Raw genomic sequence first — 27,156 nt, 5'->3', positions numbered from 1 at the left:
CTCGTCACCCTCGGTATATGGGGCCAGCGCCTTACCGACTGAGCCACAGGCGCCGCCCTGTTGAATATCTTTTAACCAATAATATTGATATAACTTTTATATAATAGTACTAAACTCCCATTAATGTAGGGTCTCAATCCTCTTTATTTCACTGATCTTTCTGTTCATGTACCAGTAACACCGTATGTTAATGATCAAGGTTTTATAATAGATTTTAAAATTCATTGAAGGTAGTTCACACTCATTACTCCTCATTAATAGACTTTTCTCTTTTTCTTACTGTTTTTTATATGAATTTTAGTTACTTTTTCTAATTTCTAATTAAACATTTGTGTTTCCTGTTGATCTTTTTGATAGGATTATGTTAAAGGTAAATGTGTATTTCCTCCCAATTAAACAATCAAGTTAAAGATAAGATCTCCCCCACTAAGTTTATAACACATCCCACCCCCCATTCTTTCTGCCAAGAACATGTTCTGTCGTCCTTCCATTTGGTAAAGTTGGACATCTGGATACTTCATTGGTATTAATTCCTGAGCATTTTTTGTGTTATTGCAAATATGACCTTTTATTTCATTATGTCATTTCATTGTTATTAGTTTAAATCAGGACTCAGCACACTTTTCTGTAAACGACCAAATAATAAATATTCTAGGCTTTGTGGACCATTATCACCTCAGCTCCACCACTGTGTTGTAAAAGCAGCCGGAGAGCAACCCCAAAGCAGCCATAAACAAAACATAAATTATGAATGAGTGTGGCAGTATTCCAGTACAACTTGATTTACAAAACTAGGTAGCAGGCCATCTTTAGCAGTAGTCCACCATAGTTAAATAGTTAAATGAAAGCAACTGATCTTTATATGTTTCATATTTTCATATATATTCATTGTTTTCCTAAATAATTAACTGTAATCTCTAATACTTATGGTAGTTATTTTTACATTTCTCTTAGATTTTCTGGGCTTAACATCAGATCATCTGTAAATTGTGGTAATTTTGTTCTTTTACTTCTAATTTTTATATCTCTTAGTTTCTTTTTCTTGTACGTCCTGAACAGTGTTAGTAGTAATGGTATTTTTATCTTATTTCTGACTTATGTGCAAATGAATTTAGTTTTTTCTCATTAATCATGATTAATGGTTGACATTTTGGTAAAATAGAAAAATGTTATATATCAAGAAAGTAACTTTTCACTTACATTTTAGCCTAGGGGAGCTCATTTTGGATTTCCCAACTACAGAACTATAAAATAAAAATTTTGTTTTGTTTTAAGCTACTAGGTTTGTGGTGACTTGTTGTAACAGCCACAGAAATGTTTTGTTTCTGATGTAATGAGTATGTATTTTTCACCACTAATTGTGATGTACATAGTTTGACTTACGGTGGGAATCTGCCCATCTATACTATTTTACTGCAAAGGGTAGTAGTGGTGATAATGATTGGTTTTAATCAGTCATGGATGTTTTTATTTGTTGACCATTTGGTATTTGTTAATTCTTTCTTTTTCTTTTTGACTTTTTAATGAGGCCAGTTATTAAGAGATTATTGATATTTAATTATTCTGACATTTGTGGAGTATATTTTACTTGGGTTGTAATAATATTTTGATGTTCTGATTTCTGTTTGCTAATGTTTTATTTTAGAATTTTGCATTTACGGTCATAAATGTGATTGTTTTTTCTTTTTTGGTCCTTTCTTAGGAATTATCTTTTAATTTTTAAAAATGTTCTTTTCCCTCATGGTTATTGTTTCAGGGTTTTATCTCATCCAATCATGGCCAATTTTGGAAATTTATGTATTTCTACAAAATCTTAACAGAATTTTACTTGTATTATCCCCCCCTCCCTTCAGGATTTTTTTCAGAGGGGGAGGTGAAAGTAGCAAGTCCCAATATTGGTAAAGCAAAACATTTCTCATGTGGATAGCTTTATTATATGAAGGTTGAAAACATTTTCATCATGCTCAGGTTGTTTCATATGTGGAAATTTTATCTTGGCATATCATAATTCTGTCCTTAAAAAGTTTGAATAGTAATTCTATTCTCCTTAGACCTTAATCTTTCAGCAATTGCTGTCAGTGGTTCCAGGGATTTTTAATTAATTTTTATTCCAAGCAATTGAATACAATCATCTCCTGGTATCTTAAGGGGATTGAGTCCAGAACCCTCCAAGATACCAAAAATCTGTGGATGCTCAAGCCCTGAATTTAAAATGGCATAGTATTTGCTTATAACCTATGTACATCTTTTCATATAGTTTAAATCATCTTTAGATTATTTATATTAATAATACCTAATACTATGTAAATGTTATATAAATAGGTTTTATACTATATTGGGGTTTTTGGTGTTAGTCTTAATTGTTGTAGTATTTTTATTTTTTCCTGATGGTTAAATCTGCAGATGTGGAACTTGCAGATACAGAGGACCAACTATAATTGGAAGAAATACTTACTTAGAGATATTTATCAATTCTTTCATAGGTAGTAATCAATTTTCTGCTAAATTGTTTCCCCCAGTTTAGATTGGTTCCTGTTAAAACTGGTTGGAAACTTTGTTTAACCACAGATAGTAGTTTAATTGTACCTAAAATCTTCATCCCAGCTCCCAGTTAATGCATTGAATAATTTTATAAACAAAATAATGGAACAGGCAAAATTATACTGCAGTTCCTATCACAAACTAGCAGGTATTTTGCAAAGGGCATAGTTAGCCTTCATTTTAAAACAGTTTGTCAAGAGCTGGTCCTGAAACAGCTTTTATCATGGTCAGGAAAACTAAATCTAATATTAATTGTTACATAATTCTTCTGTTTCTTTTTCTGCAGCTTTATATTAAACCCATTATTAAGAACAAAACAGTGCTTTGTATGTATTTTTGTATTATAGGTAGCGCATTTGCAGTTTATAAGTAGAATAAAGACAATGTGGAAATCACAATGATTCATGCATAATTTTCCCCAAACCAGCGAGCCTAAGAGTGGGAATAGGATTATACATGTATCATTAGCGCAAAAGTAGAAAAGCTCTTGGCTTTTGTGCTAAGGTGGGAGGGAAGAATTCTTTATACTCTAAGAAAATTAAAGATAAGCACCTACACTAGGGTCTTTGGCCACAGAGAGATTCATTCCCAACCCATATGGCTCTTTGCTGGATGATATTTTAATTATAGGATCACCAGTTTTGTGCACTTCTACTACTTACTGTGGCTCTACAGTGAATATAATTTAATGCTTTTTTCTTTTTCAAGAGAGGCTGTTTATTTCAACCTTGAAAGTGTAACTTTTAATTGTTAAAGATCTAAAAAAGGAAAAGTAATGATTTTCGAAAGGAAATGTAGTAAATTTCTGTGCTTTTTAAATGAATATATTTCATTGATTTTGAAATTCTCTCTGATTTTAAAAGCCTCTGTGAGATGATTGTATGAATTTTGTTCTTTGATAAAAAATATTTGGTAAAATATGTGAATACGTGAATGTCTTAAAATTGAATCATCCTTGTATTTTGGGGACACATTTCACTTTTCACTGTTGGATTCAGTTTGCTGTTTTTCCTTCCAAAACATTTTTTAATTCATATTCAAAGCAAAATTTCTTGTTTTTTAAGTTTCTGTAATCTGATTGTCTAAAGATTTTGGAAAATTTTCATCTTCCTCAAAAATTCAGAAATTAGCTCTTCTTTGATAGATTTTAAATTCAGATATACATTTACATTTATTATTACATTTTCATGTACCTTCTAATATTTATCATGATTTTCTTGCATTTGTTTTAACTCTTCTCGTGTGTTAACTTTTCCTAGTTTTAGGACAGGAGGTTTTTGTTTTTTAATTTCCTCTCCCTTCTCATGGTTTATATAGTCTTTCTCATTTTTATACTAGCACTTATTAAATTTTAACGAACATTTAAAATATTTATATCAATATCTAAGTTTTGTTTATCCCTCTACATAAAAGCATTATACACCCAGCACCTCAATTTTTGTTAAAATTTGGAAGTTGAGTTCCAGATACATGGTGGTTTTGGCACTCCATTTATCAAAATTTATTAATCCTCATCTGTTTTAATAATTCCCATTAAATCTCACTACTGCTTTTATGTTAATGTCTCATTGTTTTTCTTAAAATGGAGTGTGCTGGAGTACTTGAGCAATATGTGGTACAAACTATTAATATTTCTTTTAAAATTTTTTACTGAATGAATACAGGAAGATATGTGTAAACTAAAAAGAATTTGTTCAAGTGTTTGGGATTGATTTAAGAAGGTTGTACTAATAGTAAGTTTTTGGTCTTAATTTTAGTCACTTTGATTTTCTAATAGATTCAGGAACCTGCATCATTTCCATAATTGGAATACTAATTCTTTCTCAAGAAAGACATGTGGAAATTACCCTGCTTCCCCGAAAATAAGACGTCCTCCGAAAATAAGACCCACTTACAGGAAAGATAAAAGACATCCCCTGAAAATAAGACCTAGCACATCTTTGGGAGCACACCTTAAAATAAGACACTGTCTTATTTTCGGGGAAATGGTAACAGCAGTGAAGAAGTAGCATAGTCATTTTCCAAATTAAAACATATTTCAAGTCTCAGTAGTAAGTAAATAATAGTGCTAATATCGTTAACCAAGATTAAGGATGGTGAAAGGTTTTATACCAAAGATACCAGGCTTAAAAACAAACCAAAAAAAAATGGAGAAATGTGTTTAGAATGTTCTTAATATATGTTCTTCCTCCTTCATTCCTATCCCCTCATCATTGCCTTTTAATTCTTTTTAGTGTGTTAATAAGTAAGTTAGACTTTTTGAACATCTTGGGGGAGGCTTTAGCTTTTTGTATTCTATTCTGTTAGTAAATTTGTTTTATGTGAAGCTTTCAATGTTAAAACAATTTTTGGAAATAAGTTGAGATCAACCTTTAGATAATAAGAAATACAAACGAATATTGCTATGCAGTGTTAAGTGGTGGATCTGAATGCTATTTGGAAATACTTTCTCAAATAATAATTTTAATGAACCCAAGGTTTCCCGTTCTGGAATCATTACAGATTGAGTATTCTTTATCTGAAGTGCTTGTTATATGGTCTGTTTTTCCCTTCAGATCTTATGTTGAAATTCGATCTCTAATGTTGGAGGTGGGACTGAGTGGAAAATGTTTGAGTCATGGGGACAGACACCTCATGAATAGTGTGGTGCCCTTCCCCCTTGGTCATGAATGAGTTTACATTTTATTACTTCACCCAAGAGCTGGTTGTTTAAAGAGTGGGACCTCCCTCTTCTTTTGCCATGTGATGCTGCTCGCTCCCCCTTCACCTTCCACCTTGATTGAAAGCTTGCTGAAGACCTCACCAGAAGCAGATGCTGGTGCCATACTTCTCGTACAACCTGCAGAACTGGTGAACCAAATAAAGGTCTTTTCCTTTTAAATTATCCAGTCTAGATATTCCTTTACAGCAATACAAAACAGACTATAACAGTTTGGGAGCAAAAGTGTTTCAGATTTTGCAATATTTGCATATACATACACACACACACATATATATATGATGATGTATCTTGGGGATGGGACCTAGGTCTAAACACAAGATGTATGTTTCATACACACCTTATACACATAGCCTGAAAGTAACTTTATACAATATTTTTGATAATTTTGTGCATGGAACAAAATTTTGACTGTGTTTGATTCTGACCTGTCACATGAGATCAGGTGTAGAATTTGCCACTAGTGGTGTTATGGTGGTAGTGTCAGATTTTGGAGAATTTAGGATTTTGTATTTTCAGACTAGGGATGCTCAACCCGTAATAAATAATAGAATTTACCTTTTCTAGCTGTATTTTGTTGTACTAGTTTTTCTTAAAGGTACAAGTACAAGGGAATTTAGAAACCAAGAGATTCCTTCTGGCTAGAGATATGACAATTTGAGCTTTAAAAACAGAATGTTTGCATTAGATTTAAAACAAATATGTGTAATCCATCAATTTATAATTGCTAAATTATATGGATTTAAATTGTAAATTGCTAAATGGATATGCTGCATTTTATACATTCATAAATTGATGGATATTTGGATTGTTACCATTTGGGGGCTATTATGAATAATACATACCGTTATGGATATTTATGTACAAGTTTTCCTGTAGATGGATGTTTTCAATTCACTTGATTAGAATTACTTGACTACATTGTAATGTAACTCATTGAAACCTTTTGAGGAACTCTGAGTTTTCAAAAGCAGATATGTCAGTTTACATTCCTAACAGCCGTGTTTGAAGGTTCTCATTTTTCCATATCCTTGGTAACACATATAACTGTCGATTTTTTTTCTTATACTCATCCTCTTGGGTGTGAAGTCATGTTTGTGTTTTTGATTTGCATTTCTGTAATGACTAATTATGTTAAACATCTTTTGATGTGCTTATTGGCCATTTGTATATGTTCTTTGAAAAAAATGTCTATTTTAAAATTAAGAAATCCTTGCCTCACCCAGGATCACGAAAATTTGCACTTAAGTTTTCTTCTGAGAGTTTTATAATTTTAGCTCTTACGTTTAGGTCTTGGTCCATCTTAAGTTAATTTTTGTGCACAGTGTAAGGAAGGGGTCTAAATTTCATACCTTTGCATCCATTTGTCCCCACATCATTTTATTGAGAAGATTTTCTTTCTCTTCTGTGTATTGGTACACATGTTGAAGATCAGTTGAGCATACATGTAAGGATATCTTTCTAGACTATTAATTCTAGTCCATTGGTTTATTTGTCTACCATTATTCTAGTATGACAGTCTTAATTAATGTAGTTTTGTAGTAAGTTTAAAATCAGAAGGTGTGAATTCTCTACTTTGTTCTTCTTTTTCAAGATTGTTTTGGCTTTTCCAGGTCCCCTGCAATTCCATAGGGATAGTAGGATCAGCTTGTCAGTTTTCGGGTATGAGAGGGAGTAGGAAGCTCCAGGTGGGATTTTGATAGGAACTGCATTGAATGATAGCTAGAGATCTAATTAGTTACCTTAGGAGGATGATAGGGAGCCAATTTTTTAATCTATCTTGGAAACTAGTAAATTAGGGATTGCATTGAATGATAGAAAACTAATCAGTATCACTTCTCGGCCTTTTGGCTAAGATCAAGTATAGAAACCTAATTAGTCATTTTAGGAAGATAAGGAGCCAATTTTTTAGTCTATCTCAAAAACTAGCAGATGAAGGGACACATTCAAGTATTTTTCGTTATTCCTTTGTGAACCATACCAACAGGTAACCAAATAGTAGGTAAAAAGAGCTATCTTTTAATAATACATGTATTTCCTCATTAATGAAAAAGAAATATGGAATTAGAATATCACTATTTTGCAACTTCATTTGCAACTTGATTTAAGCATAAGTATCAAGAGCTGCTAATATCACAAAATAGATAGCCAGAGGTTGTGTACGCATAATAAAAGAACACACTACCACCTACAGTTTGGTCAAAGGGTTGGCTTGAGACTAATCCGGTTGTTACGTCCAGCTGTCCATTTATAGGAAATGCAGAAGCCAAAGGACTACATTGAATGACCACATGAGTATACAGTGATTTTAATGGAAATCCCTATAGGTCAAATTCTTTTGAGTTTTTAAGTAATTGTAAGGAATAAAAGGGGTCAAGAGGAAACTTACAAATTAAAAGATACTTAAAAGATATAACTTGTAAAAATACTTTTCTTTTTTAGGATGAACCCTTTTTGTTTTAATTACTTTCACATCCCCCCAAATTACATATGTACATTCATGGATATGGAGGTAAAGACACACACACACTCACACACATTCACATGCACTTACGTATGAGACTGTCTGAAAAGTGTCCAGCCATGTGTACACAGAAAAGTATGCACATAATGTGGCTGGAAACTTTCTGGACTGCCCTTATATAATGTTTATATATGCATACACTATTGCCTTGCTTAAAAATGTTCAAACTGTGTGTGTGTGTGTGTGTTTGCAGTTTTAAAATAGCTTAATACTTTAAATTGCACATGAACTTTATGGACACCCTGTATTTATGTACATACAAAATAAGTACATATATGTTATGATATCTATCTGTAGTTTCAAAACATGCTTTCCTCATTCAATAATCTACAACTTCAGCTTTTCCCGTCAGAAGTTAATATTTACCCAATTTAACTTCTACATAATATATCCTAGGATGGACATATCATAATTTATGTAGCCAGTTTTTTAGTCTACTCATAGGTAGTTTGTTCCCAATTTTTCTTTATTCCAAACTATACTGTAGTAATATCCTTTATGCATATATGTATCTCTAAAGTACATACTAAATTGTGGAGTACCTGTAAAGTTTCAAAAGACGGTACCAAATTTTATTTCTTATATCTACTACTAAAATATGAAAGTACTGAGATTTTCCTTCAGATTCACTCAACTGAATATATAAACTGTGTTAGATTTTATAAATATGTTTATATTAACTTCAGGCTTGCTTATAGGATAAAATTAGAGAATTCTTCATTGGTTTGAAAATAATTGCGATTACATGTCAAAACATTTCTTCTATTATATAAGCAAGCTAATGCTGATATAGGCCAGATTGTTGTTTGCCATGTAATTATACCATTTCATGGAAGGGTACTGTTTAAAAAGTGATGCTGAAGGTTGGATAGTAACTTTCAACAGTCAAGTCTATTCCTAAAGTTTTTTGTGTATTTATAAATGTACATATTTTTCTATATACAATGAATGTTTATGCTCCTCATTGTTTACTGTCTCTAAGATTAATTCCTAGAAGTAGAATTAGTAGATCAAGGACTAGAAACATTTTCAGGGTTTTTGAAGACCTCTAGCATGAGTGTGATGTTCTATGCCCATTTCTCCTAATGCTTGGTGCTGTATTTTTTTGCTTATTACAGAAGTTTGAGCATTTTTTCCTGTAAGTTTACTAGACCCATTCGTATGCCTTTTTTGTATATTCCTTTATGTTTGCTGACTACTATTCTTTTTAAAAGTCATTTATAAGAGCAGTTTATCGTGACTAATAATCCTTTGTTATTGAAAATTTTTTCTATTGTGCCTTTTCATTATGGATAGGCTTATTTGGAGGTGATGGGAAAGAGAATATTCTGTTTTGTTTAGTTTTATGTATAGACTTTCTAAGCTTGAGTTGAGAAACGTACTGTACTTTCTCCTATTTCCTATAATTATAATTTTTGTATATGCTGTGAAGTAGCATTAGTTTTCATAAATTAGCTGATTTTTAAAGAATAGATTGCACGGGGCAGCTGGGTGCAGTGCTCACACCTGTAATCCTAACACTCTGGGAGGCTGAGGTAGGTGGATTGCTTGACCTTAGGGTTTTGAGACCAACCTGAGCAAGGGGGAGACCCTATTTCTACTGAAAATAGAAAAACTAGCTGGGCGTCGTAGAAAAACTAGCCAGGCATTGTGGTGGGTTCCTGTAGTCCCAAGCTACTCAGGGGGATCACTTGAGCCCAAGAGTTTGAGGGTTGCCGTAAGTTACAATGACCCCATGACACTCTACCCAGGACAACAGAGTGAGACTGTCTCAAAAAAAAAAGAAAGAATAGATTGCACAAGAGATGTGTGTGTATGAGAGAGAGAGAGTGTGTGTTAGTTTTTGTAGATAAAAGAAAAATGTTGTTAGCTACTAGAGTAATTTCAGTTAGAAATTGAAATGGCTGGCTTTTAAAATCATTTTTTATAAATTCACTGTAAAAGAAAACCAGAATAATTTAGCTGAATAACTGACTTTTCATGTTGACTTCACTTAGACAAATATCTTAGAGGATACATGGCTCAGCTAACATTAGGTAAGAAATAGGCAAATTATTACTCAAACTTCTTTATCATCTAGCTCTGGATTATTTTTAATCCGATTAAATATTGTTACTAAATTATTGGCATCACTTCTAAAATGAAATCCTGTTTTTCTCAGATTAATGTATTCAACAATAAAAGCAGTTTTCATACTGTTAAACATTGAGTATTGGCTAGTTAGGAAAACCATGATTTGAAGTAAATTCACTTTGCTTTTTGGGTTTTTTCATATTTGTTTTCTCTACTTTACAGAAATATCGGTATCAGGATGAAGATACACCTCCTCAAGAACACATTTCCCCACAAATCACTAATGAGATGATAGGTCCAGAATTGGTTCATGTCTCAGAGAAGAACCTGTCAGAGATTGAGAATGTCCATGGATTTGTTTCTCATTCTCATATTTCACCAATAAAGGTAAGATGATAACTATGTTACTGCTATGAATTATATATTTCTTTTGTTATAGGTACAGATCATGCTCAGAAAGAACTATACTTTCATGTATTCCCCCCCACCCTATTCTCCTGATTGATTTTAGTTTTATAGTTAAGAGGAATTTCATGGTCCTTAATAGTATTCAAAAAAGTCACATTTTTAAAATTTTGGGAGATGGTTTTTGATAGAGACCAGATTTCACTATGTTGTTCAAGTTGGTCTCAAACTCCTGACTTCAAGCAACCTCCTGCCTTGGCCTCCCAAAGTGCTGCGTATAGGCATGAGCCACTACACCCAGCCCCCATATCATTTTTTAAAAGTATGTTTGAAGTATGAATTTTATTCAGTGATTCTTTGTCTGTAAGCTCCCATAAAGAAACTTTTACAGTATATTTAAAATACTATACATTGAAACATTTTAAACATTTGTTTTAAATATTGGTACAGAAAAAGAGCATTACATTGTCTTTGAAGTCCAGTATGTAACTTTTCCTGATGTTGTTATCTCTTCCTTCAGAAGTAACCACAATTCTAAACTTGATATTTATCCTTTCTTAAGAAGTTCTACCATACATTTAGATCTCTTAATCAATATATTATTTATTTTGCATATCTTTATGTAAAAGCAATCATACTATATGTACTATTAAACTGATTTTTGGGGGGTCAGCATTGTATTCCTAATATTTATTATTTCACTTCACTGCTCTAGGATTTTCTGTTTTATGAATATATTACAATTTATCTTACCTTTGATGGATGTGAAGGTATTTTCAGCTTATTATTATTATAAAAAGTGCTTCAGTAAACACCAATTTTATATTTACATCTTCGTGGATAATATCAGGTTGTTTTTCAGTAGTTGTATAATTTCCATGTTCAGCAGCAGCATATAACAGTTTTTAATTGATCCATATTCTCATCAGTACTTGGTATTCTTTTGCCATTGTTTTGGTTTTGAAATAGTATCTGAATTTTTCTGTTTACTAGTGAAGTGGGATATATTTCTTGGTCACTTAAGTGACATGGTCATTTTAGACTTTTGCTTGTATTTGTATTGGTTCATTTGTATTCTGAATATTCATTGTTGGTTGTATGTATTGTGAATAAGGATCCTTTCTTACCAGTAAAACCTACCTAATTCTCTTTGAGGGGTGATTATACTGCTGGTCAAAATACTTAATTGTTAATAGTACTATTCATTTTCTATCAAAAGTTGATTTTGGTGCAGCGCCTGTGGCTCAAAGGAGTAGGGCAGCGGCCCCATATGCTGGAGGTGGCGGGTTCAAACCCAGCCCCGGCCATAAACTGCAAAAAAAAATAATAATAATAAATAAAGTTGATTTTGCATGGCTGTTTTTCCTAGGAATTTTCCCATTTCATATTCATTTTAGAATTATTATTGATAATACCTCGTTAGTATCTTTTAATGTCTATAGCGTATGTAGACATAGACCTTTTAGAGTTTATAATATTGTTTATTTCTGCCTTCCTTTTTTCTTCATCTTTTTTTTAGTACAAATTTGTATTGACATATAACAGAAATACAGAAAAGTATTCTACTCACAAATGTACAGTTCATTGAATTTGCAAAGTTAACATATTCATATAACCAGCGCCAAAAACACTAGCATCCCCACAAAAGCTTTCATGTCTCCTTCCAGTCACTGACTTTTTATACCAGATACACATTTAACTGATATTTCTTCATCTTTTTTTTTTTTTTTGAGACAGAGTCTCACTGTATTGCCCATGGTAAAGTGCTATGGCATCACAGCTCACAGCAACCTCAAACTCTGGGGCTTAAGCGATTGTCTTACCTCAGCCTCTCAAGTAGCTGGGACTACAGGCACCTGCCACAACGCTTGGCTATTTTTTGTCGTTGTTGTTTAGCAGGCTCGGGCTGGGTTCAAACCCACCAGCCCCAGTGCATGTGGCTGGCTCCCTAACCACTGAGCTACGGGCACCAAGCCTTCTTCATCATCCTTTCCAAAAGATGGTCAGTTTCAGAGATAGGTCCTTTCAAAGAATCATCTTTAAAAAAAAAAAAAAAATTCTCTTGTGTCCTTGCCCTGTGTGTGTCCCCTGTTATCCTTTTATACACAAATAAATATATACATGTTTATATACACATACATGTTTATATATGTAAACATAAATATATATGTAGGATAGTCTATATATCAATTAAAGATTATGTTTGCTATAAGCAATCTGATCCTCCCTTGGGGAACTAAATGAGAATTATGCAGTGACAGAAACAGCTCTTTTATCCCCCCTTCTTATAATTATTTTTTCTGCTTTCTTTGAATTTATTTTGTTTCCTTTTCTAGTGTCTCAAGTTATTTGCTTATTGCATTATCAGCCTTCTTTCTAATAGTATTTTTTGTAAACTTTCCTTTAAATAGCACTTTATGTAATATGTTATTTTCTTTCTTTGTCCCATGAGTTATCTAGAAAATATATTTCCTTTTTTTTTCTTCAAGTTTTCACAACACCTTTTATTTTTTCAAAAGTTAACATATGCAATATAGGAAACTGAAAAACACAAGAAGCGAAGAGCAAAGTCATCTGCAGTCACAAGCAGTTTATAGTTTGACATGTCCTTCTAGACTCTTGCGTGTACATTCAGAATATCCAGTTTTATGGGATTGAGATTGTACAGTAGAAGTGTGTGTCTTAATTTTTGAACATTAGCAACTTTGTTCCTTTCATGTTTTCTTGTGGATTGTATTGTCTTGGCTCATTTTTCCTTCTTACTAGCGTGGGATTTATTAATTCTTTTTTTCTTCCTTTATGGTTAACCTAGAAATTTTAATATATATATTTAACTTTAAAAGTCTAAAGTTATAAAATAGTTTTACTCTTATTCTGAACAATTTAAGAACCTTAGAACCCTTGAAGTTCAAGCTCTTCTTCCTGGTGTATTTGCTATTGTTGTCAGTCTATGCCCATTTTCTCTTGACCAAATTTATTTATTTATTTAGTCCAAAACCTTTCCCGGGATATGTATAATTCTTTTGTTTCTGATGTTTTGAATTTCTGGTCATTCTTATTGTTACAAATTAACCAAAGCAAATTTGCACATGGCCAGCTCTTCAGCTAACTCTTCAGTCTTTTCCATAGGTATTTTCTTTGGCGTGATGTTGACTTTGATATGCATACAGATTTTGACATAGACATTTAACCAATCAGCCAGCATGCATAAAATATTTTATGTAGCCTCTTCTTTAAATTTGGGGAAGCCCCATCTGTCTGTGTTTAATAAAATGCTTACCATGGGCAGATAAAACAATATCCCAGAGTCAAGATTGTTAATGCATGAATCTCCACATATTTTAAGGATTAAACCCCACATGTCATGCCTAAAGATACAGGCCTTCTCAGTCTTTCCTTTCCTTTATGCAAGGATAGATTGTGTCTCTAGATTAATTTAGCCAATCTATATAACTGGAATACTATGAATTCACCAATGAAATCTCATATTGCTATTTAATAAGCCACTAATTTTATCAGTGAAATCCCACTTCAATTGTGATAGTGTTGATCAAAGATGAATATGACACTAATCCTATAGCAGCTATCTCCAGATACAACTTTTATAATTAAATGCTAGCTGATCAGTCTTGGGCTGTAATTTGGAGTGCAGACTGGCCTTTGGTAGTTTTACAAGATTTCCAGGTGCTTATCATCTACAGCCACAGTTAAGCAACATGGCACCACCGTCACCACTACTGCTACAGTTGATCCTTAAAGGAGTGAACTACGTAGGCCCACTTACGTGTATTTTTTCCAAACAAACATGGATCAAAAAAAAAAAAAAAGAAAATGACTGTATGGAGAGTCAACTTGTTATATTTACAGTGCCAACTTCAGGACTAAACACGTGCAGATTTGAATTTACAAAGATTTGGGTATACATTCCTTAGTATACAACCTCCCAAGTATACTAAGGGATGACTGTACTACTACTACCACTATGCTGTCTGTGTTGAAGTTCGTTTGTTTCTTTCTTTCTTTCTCCCAGAGACTGGGGTCTCATTCTGTTGCCCAGGCTGGAGTGCAGTGGCACAGTCATACTGCAGCCTCCAATGTCTGGGCTCAAGTGATCCTTCTGTCTCAATCTCTGGAGAGGCTAGGGCTACAGGTGTGTGCCACCACACCTGGCTAGTGTTTTAAATTTTTCATAGAGGGTCTTCTGAGTTGCCTAGGCTGGTCTTGATCTACTGGCCTATGTTAGGTATTTTAAAGTAAATTTCTGACATCATTTCTCAAATCTTAATAATGGAGCGAGACTTATTTCTAGTATTCGTAGAAAGCATTATTACTGCCATAAGATTCTTACTTGCTTTCTTAATCTGATTCATTTATTCCTTGATTCCTCACTATGTGGGAATGAAGTCAGTTTTTCCTGATTCTTTTGGTTTCTCCACAAAATGCTCTTTTTCTTTACATGCAGTTGCTTTTTGTTAGTTATATGGTAAAGGATTATGTTCCCAACAGCTTTTTAAAGATGAAATTGATAGAGACTTATTTAAAGAATTATGTTATTAAAATTAAAATATCCTTTGTCATCAGTTTTAAGACATCTTTTTGGGTGGTGCCTGTGGCTCACTGAGTAGGGCCCCAGCTAAACTGCAACAAAAAAATAGCCAAGCGTTGTGGCGGGTACCTGTAGTCCCAGGTACTCAGAAGGCTGAGGAAGCCCAAGAGCTGGAGGTTGCTGTGAGCTGTGATGCCACGGGACACTACCGAGGGCAACAGAGTGAGACTCTGTCTCCAAAAAAAAAGAAAGACATTTTTCACATTTTATCTTTTCTGAAACTGGTGTACATCTTACAGTTGCTGGCATTTTATCATTGCCTTAGTTGAGTGGCAGTCTTTATGTACTTGTATGTAAACTTTTGCTGATTCATTTTGGTAAGACCAAGAAAGTACGACCATGAAGGAATCCTAGTGTACTATGGTAGTAATCCACTGATCTCATTAAGAAGCAAATGAAAACCTGACCATCTTTGTAGGCCCTTCTCTTTTTCAGTTTATTTTCTTTTGTTAGATATCAATAATGTCAGTCTCTGAAGCAGTTGTAAATAATAACTTAATAGGGCTATTAAGTAAAGCAATTGGTTCCCCCCATCCTTTGGCTTGCTGGCTATCTGATTTATATCTGGGAGCTGAATAGATAAGGATTATCATTCCCAGTACAAGAAATTACCTAAATTCTCTTTCATCTGTTTCTAAATTACACTCTAATATGTTTTTTCCCATTAAAACTTTTTATACACATTTTCTCGTGTATATTTCCCATGTAATATTGGATATCAAGTTTTTTAAAACTTAAAAAATGTAGAACTTAGGCTCCGTGACCTTAGCTCAGTGAGTAGGGCACCAACTGTGTACATCGAAGCTGGCAAGTTTGAGCCCTGCCCAGACTTGCTAAACAACAACAACAACCGTAACCAAAAAATAGCCGGGTGTTGTGGCGGGCTAATTTAATAATTTATTAAATTATTTTAATAAACGATTGAAAACTAAAAATTGAAGAAAATAACTTGTTTTGACATAAGGCAAATTTTAATGACTTTTGATTTTAATTTTTTAAAACCAGAAAAAATATTACAAGAAGCTCAACAATGAAGTATATGTTCTTTAAAAGTAGTATCATTTATCTATTAGCAGCCTCCTTTAAAAAATAAAAACTAACATAGGGAGCTTTCCCACTTTTAGTATTATAGTTTGGAGTGGAGCCAGCAGCTCTCATGCTGTAAATGGAACTCAGTATATGTATTATATTTGTATACGTTTCCAAATCACGGATAAACTCTGAAGTGTCTAAGTATAAAGACTTGAAGTATAAAGTATTGAATAATCTTGACGAAAAAATTTAAAAGGTAAAGAATGAGAGGAAAAACAGTGTTGAAAATCTAATATACCAAAAAACCCTACTAAGTAACCACAAAGCTAACACACTGTAAATATGACCTAATAGGCATTTTTGTTACCTTTTTGTCTTTATGTTCTTGGAACCTGTGCCCTCAAGGCCACATGTGGCCCTCCAGTTAACAGTTGTATTGTTTTTGTAATTTGACAAAATATCTTTGGATAGTAGTGGTTTGCTGGGTTGAATGTATTAATAAATTAAGCACTGCTTCATTCTTTACAATTTTCATAAAAGCTAATAGTTAAAAAATAAAATTTATTTAATAGATGCTTTAAAAATCAGCTACTAGAATATTTGTTTTGTTTGTCAAGCAATACATGCATTTAGCAAACATTTATTAAACGTACTAATAACTTTGTTAGACTTCAATGATTAGTATTTTTATGGAAAAATAGTTTATAAACCCAGTATGAAAAAATAGAGAAATTAAAATTTTAGAGTGTTCCTAAAAAAGCAAGTTGACTCCTAACAAGATATTGAAGGATATGTGTAAGATGATAAGCCAGAGGAGGAGCCAGTTACTGAGGTAAATAAATGCAGTAGGAAAGCGATTGATAGTAAGAGGAAACCGTACAACTGCATGAAAGTGAATGATATTATTGCTGTTACTTGAGGTGTTTATTAGGAAATGAGGGCAAGGTGTAAAGGATCTGTATCTTGAGTTGATGAGTGACCTTGTGAAGGGTTTGCCAGCATGAAACATGCCATGAAGTAATATTTTAGATGCTTGTGCTGGTGGTGGTTCTCATTACTGAAATAATGAAATAAGATAGTGAATGAGTTACTTTATTCAGGGCTTAACATAAAGGTAATTACAATTTTGTACTTTAAGATTCTGAAAGAGAAATTTTCTTGATAGTGTTGAGAAAAGTCACAAGAAAGAAATTGGAGATATATTAGTAAAAAATCCTCATTTCAAAGAGAAGGACGTAGTGAGTAAATTTTGGTGTTGCTAAAGAAGTGGATTAAGATTTCTAAAACTGAAAATAAGCTGGGAATTAGAGAAAGTGGTCAAAACAGTGAGTTGAACAAATAAAACCCCAGCCTTTTCCCAAATAGATTGAAATATAGATGAAGTATTAAGTAGGGCAATAGGTGCATTATTAGGGGTAAGGGAGGTGGCAGGGAGCATTAAAGAAACAAAAGAATTCATACTTGGTTTATCTTCCAGTGTCTTGGAATATTATGATTAAACTAGAATGTGCAAAGTAAACATTGTTAAAAGGGACTTGAAATCAGAGAGAAAATGGGATAGATGAACAGATAATTGTGCTAAATAAGTGTATCTTCTGGCTAGACACATTTGATCCACTAGTACTGAGAATAAAATGAAATCACTAGCAGTACTCAATAGTTTTTCAGAAATTACAAGCAGTGGAGGTGTCATATTCTCCTGCATATTATCCTGAATGTACGTGAATAAGCAGATGTACTCCTTTGAACTGAATACTGCGGGAATGGAGTTTTTCCTGTTTTGAGTATATACTTTTTGAAATCAACTTTGTTCTTGCATTTCTAGAAGATATCAAAATATTTTTGAATTTTAGCTGTTTTGGATGGACTTGGTATACTAAAGCAAGCACATACAGTTTGCTTACAGTGTGACCACTAGATGGTGCTCATATAGAAGGAATTTGTGAACAAGTGTGTGTGTGAGTGTGTGTGTGTGTGTGTGTGTGTGTGTGTGTGTGAATGAGAGAATGAGAGAGATGGATCAGGGTTTTTCTGCATAAATAAAAAATCCATATTTGTATCATTATTTTCAGTTCAATCATGTCTTACCTCAGTATAGTTACATATTTTGGAATTTAATACCCCAGTCAGGGGTAGGGAACTGTGTCTTTCTGGATTCTTTAGTGTGGCCTTTTGACTGAATCCAGATTTTATAGAACAAATCCTTTCAATAAAGGATTTTTTTTTTTCTGTAAAGTTTGGATTCAATTATAGAACCACACTTGGGGATCTGGAAGGCCACATGTGGAGGGCCAATGAACTAACTGTACTCAGTTTACTAAATTAAGCTTTCTCCTATTGCTTAGGCTAGAATTATACTGTAAATTATTTTACTATATGATAAAGAAAAATTAAAACTGCATAGAAAAAGGAATCTTAATTCTGTATATACCATATTACAATGATAATAGTGATTCTTTTTCATAATTTAGTTTGCATATTACTTTTTAATTCATTATTTTAAATAGATTGTCCAGGTTTTTCCATAATGAATTTAAATTTTGTTTTATTGGATTTTATCTTTCATCTCTGCTACATAATATTTGTGGCTATTCTAAACCAAAGAATAGTTGGTTATCTTACACTCCTCAAATCACATGAAACAAGTTGTGATTTAGGTGTGTACATGGTTTTGTGTGCATGCGCTAACCTTTGCCCAATGGATACGGTGATCCTAGATTTTTGTAGGTCATGTAACAGAATATCTTTCTTAAACTTGAAGTTATTTTTTAGTATGAATGAATTCATACATTGAAAAGTATTTCTATCCTGTACTCGGGGAAAAATGGGATATTGTGATCTGTCAACTTTACATTGTACCCCCCACGCTCTTTGGCTTGCTATGATGAATCTGTGACACTAAAGGCTTACTATTCTTTCTGTATTAGTACTATTTGCAACTTGAGGTGGAAGATTTGCATTCATCATTTGTATTCAGTATCCTCATCCCTGCTAATCCAAGGTAATAGAGCCAATATCAATTCTAGGGTTCCCCCCTTGCCTTTCCCTACGTTTTCATTAGACATGAATCAAGGCACATTTTTGGGGGGTGCCAAATCAATTACTACAGCACTTGTATAAACTACATCAATCAGTTCTTCATTAAGTCCCTAGTCCACAGTAAAGTTTGAATTTTTTTTTCAAGAGGTTTTGTATTTTTTCTTTAGAAGGGGATTCTTAGTGTGTTCACCCTTTAATGTTTTCCTCTATTTCACTACCCCAATTAACTAGAATTGGTGTGTCTAGGGCTACACATTGCTACTACTGCCTGCATAGTCATTGGGAAGAAGCACCAAACTTTCTGCTAAAAACTCTGTCACAAAACATCTCACACCCAAGAGTCCCACATGTCTTTCAGTCCTTGTTGGGCATATGTGAGTATCGCAGGGAAGGTATCCTAGAGACGGATTAGCATCTTTTTTTGCTGAGCCAGGATTGGAAGTGGACCTTAGTGTTCTGTTTTGACAATGCTGCTTTCCAGGAGGCTGTTTCTAGTACTGGTAAGCACAATAAGCAATATTTTGTTGGTCCACAACAAAATGGTCTGAAAAAATAACCATAGTTGATGGTTGGGATTTTTGATGTTTTGTTGTTAACATAAAAGTTGAATTAATCATTGGTAAGTTATTAAGTAGCATTTCTTAATATTTCTAAAAAATATATTATGTTTTAAAATTTCAGATTAATATGAGGATATAAACAATTAGGTTATAACATTTGCATTAGGTAGGTAAGGTCCCTGTTGCCTATACTATTTTGAAATGACCACATGTTGTAATATATAGTAATATAGCATAGTATTAAGAGGACAGGCTTACGAGTCTGTGGTCTTAAACTTAAGGGTGCTTAAAAGTCCCTTGGGAAGTTTTTAAAAATAAAAATTCCCAGGTCCCCTCTCACACCCTAAAAAATTCTGAGAGGAAGGGAGTATACCAATCTGTATTTTTAACAATTCTGAGTTAACTACCATATTGAGAAATGCAGACCTATGTATTAGATGTTAGGTAATGTTCATTTAGCAGCTAAACAATATTATTTTGTGAGCCAGAGTATTATTTAGGTAAAGTAGAATAAAACACATTTCACTGGTTGTGAAATAAAATATTTACCAATGTTAATTCTTTAGCAGTTTTACAAATATATAGCCTTATAATCTTCATTTTTATAATATGCAAGAAGGATAATACTGATAATTTTAAAATTTTAATTATAAAAGTATCATTCTTTTTTATCATACAAGTTCCAGAAGCCAAATATTTGTTTTTCTTTTTTTCAAATATTTGTTTTTCTAATTAATCTGTTTCTGTTTCCAGACTCAAATTATCAAATGCTTTAAAACGCAGTATATTACATGAAAGGGTATGTGTTCCACTACAAATTTCCCTCTATCCTTAGATCCTCAGAGTTTAATATAGATAGTACCTTTAAAAAACTTAGAACCAGTCCTAAATAATGTAAGATCCTTTTTTGTATGAAAATTTGTATGTGAATGGCAAAGATTGTTTAAATGAAATTATTTTAACAATGGGAAAGAATCCTCTTGTATGTTTTATAATAATTCAGTTCATATTTATAATTTATGTAAGCCGTGAAGATGCCATTGGATTTTACTACAGACTGTGATTGAAACTTGGTAATCCAGGGTTTCTCCACCCAGTGCACTAAATCAAGCAGCCCCACAGGGTCTTGGTAGTCCAGTGTTTGTAACATCCTTCTTTACCTGCTAATCGACCTCACTTCCTGGATCTCAGTCCATCTAGTTATCAGCTAACAAAAGAACAGCTTTCGGTTTCTGCAGACGCTGGTGAAAAAATAATCATGAGAAAGAAATCTACCTTATGTCGTCTTTTTTGTCTGCAAAAATAAACTCAGCCATCATACAGCTAACAGGTACAGAGGGAAGATACAAGCTTTTTCATAGGAAGAAATTACCAAGAAAATGAGCATCATTTCTCCAGGTTTTTATTTTCCCTGATCTACAAGTGATGCTGCTGTAATTCTAGCTGCAGTTTTTACTGATCATTCACCACTCAGCAGCTGGTAGAGAAGTAAGACTGCTTGGCAACCACCTGCAGGGCTGCAGAGATGAATTACATTTTCGGAAACAACACACTTCTGTACTCTCGCGGCAGTCGAGGAGGCAATACTAGCTCTAGCCATGGCTCAGTAGGCCCAAAGCAGAAACACTGGGCAAAAAAGGGTTCATCAGATGAACTGCAAGCTGAGCCAGAACCTTCACGCTGGCAGCAGATAGTTGCATTTTTCACTCGAAGACATAGCTTTATTGACTGCATCTCGGTAGCCACCAGCTCCACCCAGGTAACATACCACTTGTTGAAATTATTTTCAGTATATTTCTGTTCACATTTGCTTTGTAAAAATGTCTTACTATAGATTTCTTATTATTAAAAAAAGTGTCTTATGCACTGAAATCTTGGATGTTCAGAAATGCCTGTTTGCAGTCCATTTATGCAGGTCTTTAGCACAAAAGGAGGAACATAAAATACGCTCTTATGTAATGCCAAACAAAACAGTTTAAAATTCTATTGAATGACTTCTCGAAAAATATAAAACCATTGGTATATAAAATGTAAATTAATAATGCTCATGTCCTTATTTTCAGACTGTGTTAAATGCTATGGAGTACGATATCTGACCAAAGAAAATACTTGTTCAGTTTTTATATGTTATTAGATAACCTTAGGGAGATTGTCATAGCAAAGAAACAGAAGATAATTTGAAATATTTTCATTTTTTAGTGTTTTAGGAATAGATTGAATTTAATACAGTTGGTTAGTATTGTGTATGCTTATATCTTAAGTTATATTAAATTATGGCTTATTCAAAGGATTTAATCAGTCTTCCCATTTCTATAAATATATATTATTTAGGGTTAATTTGAAATCAGTCAACATGTATAATTATACAGTCAGGGGAATGTTTTTTTCACATATTCAAATTATAGTCAAAGAGATGAGTAAACACTGAAAATCTCCCAAATTAAAAAAAAAAGAAAAAAACCTCAAAAACCACTGCTTTTTGATGAAATAGTATTGAATATAGGAGGAAAAATATAAAGTAAAATGAATAATTATTTGGATGAAATGCTTATTGTTTCATATAAGGGTGGATTGGGATAAATATTTTAAAGTATATTTTTAAACATGTTCAACTTTAATAAAAATAAAAGGATAAGAAATAGTATATTTTAAAAACAGTTGAATACTTTTGTCCTTTGACATCATTGATATTTAAATTAGCAAAACACATACATGTGCATTCCTTGGGGCCTTTAAAAAATAAATTCCCTTATAGCCATGATTTTTAAAAATAATTAGATGCAGCATAATAAATACAAACTGTAGCTATCAAGTGTTTTCTATTTTTTAATGTATTTCTAACATTCTTCATTGTTTTTGTTGCTAAAATAGTTTTAATAGTTTTGATTTTAAACTAATGTCAAATTTATTAACTAAGAAATTTACTTATTTTTCTTACATGGTTGAAAGAAATGGAATTCCTGAAATAGGGAGAGTCATTATTTTTATGTAGGCACCGAGATTACTTAAACTCAAAACTTACTTAAGGGCAATGATTGATTTAACTCTTAAATTGAATACTGCCCCAAGAATTTAACTCAATTTTAACTACTACAGATACACACACACATATGTACACACACATATATGTACACATACATACATACATATATAAAAGAGATGCAAAGACTAAAAGTTGGCATTATTACTTATAGTAGGTTAATATAAAATGATATTTTCCATTGTCAATAAGATATATTTAAAACATATACACTACTATATATGTGTGTGTACACACACTAGATTGCTCTATCTGTAACTCATCTTATTAAGGACATACAAATGAAAAGATAGGAAAGATAGTTCATGTGTTGAACTATTAAAAACATAGAATTACATTATAGTTACATAGGAGTTGGAGCAGAAAGTTGCTATCATATTGCACCGAAATAGAGTCATGACCTCTATTTGCTATTGACGATACAAAACCATTTAAAAATTTACCCCCTCCCACCCAGTTTGCTTCAGATGATTCCTGTATACTGATAAATGAGTGAGTTTTTCTTTCTTTTGTACCTCTTTCCTGATCCCCATTTTGTCTTTTACCTTTATCTTTTCAAGTACAGACAATATGTCAGAGGTTTTAGCTTCTATTTCTTCTGCTCTGGAGTGCCAACATTTCATTTTATGCTTTTTTTCTAACTGAATTGGATAGTTTATATATCCAGGTCTTTTGTTATAATTCACTGGAGTCCATTTAATTAGATAAAATATAATGGATCTGAGAAAGAATTTTAGATATAATTGAATCTTAGTTGATGCTGGAATACATTTTTCTATTTCACCTCCTAATTCATGGCTGGCAGAGAGATTTGTTGCTAGACTGATGAAATTTCATAATTTATCAAGCATGTACTATATACCTATGAATATAGTAGTATTAGTGTTTTGTACTATGATTGATAAATAGCAGAGGTCTCCTATTTTACTGTTGTCAAAAACACTCTTTTCTAAGATTTGAGAGAAAGATTAAATGAATCTAATTCCTTATGACTAGACCACATGATACTTTTAGAAGATTGGAGAGTTACTATTAAATCAAGCTTCATTAGTATTAAAATCATTACTCTGGTTTAATTACCCCCCAAATTTCCACTATGAAGTAAAAATGTATTCACTTATTTTACAGATTAATTTACATTGTTGGTTGGAGGTATCCATGTTCATAACTAAGATTATGTACCAGATTCTATTGTAATACCTGGAACTTAGTAGGACATCATTAATGTTTTATGAACAATAAGGAAACCAAGTGGTTATAAATTTTTGCAAGACACACAGCTTCTAGAATAGGACTTGGCACATAGTTGGTATTTAATAAATGTTTATGGAATTAATTAAAATCACCTGAAATTTTACCTCCTGGCCTTCCAAAATATGACACCTAATTGATACTTCTTGGTTACCTGTATTAATTGGATCTGCCGTTTTCCCTCAAAAGTATCTTTAGTTTTTCATAGCAGCCCCTCTGTTCTTCACATCCCTTTTCCTTCCTCCATTCCTCATATTATCCTCCAGACACACAAATCCCCCACGCACCTGATTTCCTTACCTAGTAGTGATAACCATATAGTTTGCAAACTGTCTCTAATTTTTATCATTTGCTTGTATCTAAGAAGTTGACATTGAGGGTTTTAGGGGGGTTATTTTGTTTTTTCCTAATTTTGATTAAGATGAGTTTCTTGTGAATTAATTTTACTTTGGTGAAAGTTTTTCTATTTGGGCCTTCATAGTATTTGTATCTTTAATTTTGAACTGATTAATGTAAGTGGCTTAGGTATTATCAAGCCCTCCTAGTTCCTCCTCTCAACCTCCCTCCTGTTTTTTAAGATCACTTAACACCAATCTGCCCGTTCTACTTAGCATGCTCAGTCCAATTCCAATTGAAGACCAATTTTTATATTCACTGGTGTTTTAAAGAACATTATCACTTTGCTTCTAGACTTTGCTACTTGATTAACTCTTAGGTGAAAAGTTTTATCTATTTGGTGATATCAGCATTTATTAATGATGGTAGTAATCATATAAACTTTGAATAGCTGTAAAGTGTTAGATCACTTTGAATGTGGTTAGCAACTATTCATATATTTTGGACTATTTAAAAATTCCTAACAATAGGTCATTATAAATATCAAAGGGATTCCCCCCAAACAATCAGTGCCAAATTAAAATGAAAGCAACAAATTTCTTTTCTTAGGAGTGACTTGAACAGACATAAAGACTTCTTAGAAATGAAGTTGAAGAATGTACATAGAGGAAAAACCCTGCCATGAATTGAAATATGGGAAAATAGGACAGTGCCTGTGGCTCAGTGGATAGGGTGCTGGCCCCATATACCGAGGGTGGTTCGAACTGGCCCTGGCCAAACTGCAACAACAACAACAAAAGCTGGGTATTGTGGCGGGCACCTGTAGTGGGGAGGCTGAGGCAAGGAAATCACCTAAGCCCAGGAGCTGGAGGTTGCTGTGAGCTGTGATGCCACAGCACTCCTCCGGAGGGCGATAAAGTGAGGCTCTGTCTCTTTAAAAAAAAAAAAAGAAAGAAAGAAAAAGAAAAGACATATGGGAAAATACTATTCAAATACCCATGTGGAAAAATACAAGGCTAATTTGTATAAAAACAATACTATTTGTCCTAAGCAGGTGCATTATGAATTATAGAGGATTTAATTTTTAGAGCTATGGTATCAACATGGTTGAATTCTATTAAATGATTTAATATATATAACATACTTAGAACAATGCCTGGCATATAGTAAGTGCTACGTTAAAGTTAGGCGCAGCTATTATTATTTTATTTTTATATTAGAATAGTAGTAGTAGTATATGGACAAATTCAAATATGGATAATTAGAAATTACAGCACCAAGGGTAGTGAAGCATTCTAACATTCAGTAGATAATAACTGAGTGAGTTAATTATGAGTGCAAGCCATCCACTTTTAAAGTTCTTTTTTAAAGAACCATAAATCTCAACACCTTCAATAATGAGATTTAAGGGAGGGATACCCAAAGAACCCCTTGAATTCTTGGTGAGAGCACTAATTTTTTTATCTTTCCTTCCCTACATCCTTCATTCAAGTTGCTAAAAACTAGTCACAGTACACAGTTAAATTTAACTGATTATCTATCCAATTCTTACCAAGCTCCCCCAACCATACAAGGACTAACCTTAGAGTCTACATCCATTTAAAATGCTTCATTCACCACAAAAGGTCTAAACCTTCCAAATCACTCTATTTCCTTATCCCTTTGTGACTCTAATGTATTCCCAATCTGTCTTAAACTCCCACATATTTCTACCCACACAAACCTGTTCTCTGAGTCCCTTGGAATTTCCAACTTGTCATCAGCATCTTCTGTATCTGCCATTTCTTCTGTGATGGTTCATCTCCCCTTGTTTTCTCTTGTATAAGCTTGGCATTGCCCTGAGAACACTATTTTTTTTTTTTTTTACAGGACCAATAGGTTGAGTTAATGTCTTTTTTTGCTTATTGATATTTTATGGGTAATTGTACCTAGTATTTTCTACTTACCCTCCTTTTCTAGTCAACTGAATCTCTCCCATACACTCTTACCCACTGATGGTTTAAAGCCCTGATTAACTAATTGTCTTTTCCAACCACTATTCCTGTAACCATTCTTAGTGATTTTTAAGACCCTTGAATGATCCACCCAAAATCTTGACTTCTCAATTCTCTGATATCTTTAACATTTTTTTTGTTTTGTTTTTTTACTTGAGTGACACGCTTAAATGATTATATTCAAGACTTTCTCATTACCATCAACTGTACCACTTTTAAGTAATCTCTGCTGCAAGCATCTTAAACTATTTGACTAGCAAGCACTTCCTTTCTTTTCAGCTCACTTCCTTTAATACCCCCACTACAATGATTTTTTTTTTTAACTCTTCAAGACCTCTAGCTCACCTTTTTACTGTCCGTTGACCCTTTTGTGTGTTCTCACTTTACTTCATGCCTTGCTCAGATTCCATGGTCCATGACTATAAACACTACCTTTCATAATCTCAACTTTCTTGCCCTTCTAGGTAAGATCCAACCTTGCTTTATTGCAACTCTGCCTCCTCCACACCAACTCCCAAACTACATATTAAGCTTTCAGTACCTGTTTCCTGTCCCTCATTCTCAATTGATAATCTTGCTGTGTATCTTCTCACATGTTAAAATAAGTGAACTAGATTCCTAAAGCTCACCCTCACTTCTGTAATAGATCCTAGACCCTTTAACTTAATAAAATTGAAATTCTGTCCTCTTTTTACCATATCGTCAGTCTTTTCCTCTATACTGAATGACTGCCATTAGCATACACACCTATGGTAATATTTCTCAATAAAACACCAGCAAAAACCCTTCTTTGTGTGAAGTACAGATTATCATCAGATCCAGTGGTCAATTCTCAGTCTTCATTTTACTTGGTTCACAACACCTTTTAACACAATTGATCACTTCCTCCTTCAAATTCTTTTCTCCCTTTGACTCCTGGACACTACTCTTCTAATATTCTACCAACCTCAGTTTTCTTTACAGTATCCTTCTTTATAAATGTTAGAGTGCCTCAGGACTCAGTCTTTGAACTTCATTCTTTTTATGCTCACATTTC

General features: G+C 33.1%; 1 protein-coding gene across 22 annotated transcripts in view; it reads left to right on the top strand.

Annotated features, from left to right (window-relative positions):
* The window catches only part of DLG1 (discs large MAGUK scaffold protein 1), a 354,406-nt gene that overhangs the window by 120,937 nt on the left and 206,313 nt on the right, over positions 1 to 27,156 (top strand). For 18 of the 22 annotated variants that reach the window (XM_053565047.1, XM_053565043.1, XM_053565042.1 and 15 more), the window contains exon 5: positions 10,080 to 10,244. In XM_053565047.1, the coding sequence (XP_053421022.1) occupies positions 10,080 to 10,244 (165 nt within the window). Of the gene's footprint in view, positions 1 to 10,079; positions 10,245 to 20,706; positions 21,259 to 27,156 lie in introns of those variants that run through there. The other 4 variants (XM_053565046.1, XM_053565044.1, XM_053565035.1 and 1 more) reach the window with 1 other exon arrangement.

The sequence above is a fragment of the Nycticebus coucang genome, chromosome 16 (genome assembly GCF_027406575.1).
Source record: "Nycticebus coucang isolate mNycCou1 chromosome 16, mNycCou1.pri, whole genome shotgun sequence".
Lineage (NCBI taxonomy): Eukaryota > Metazoa > Chordata > Mammalia > Primates > Lorisidae > Nycticebus > Nycticebus coucang.
This window is presented reverse-complemented; position numbering and strand designations above follow the sequence as displayed.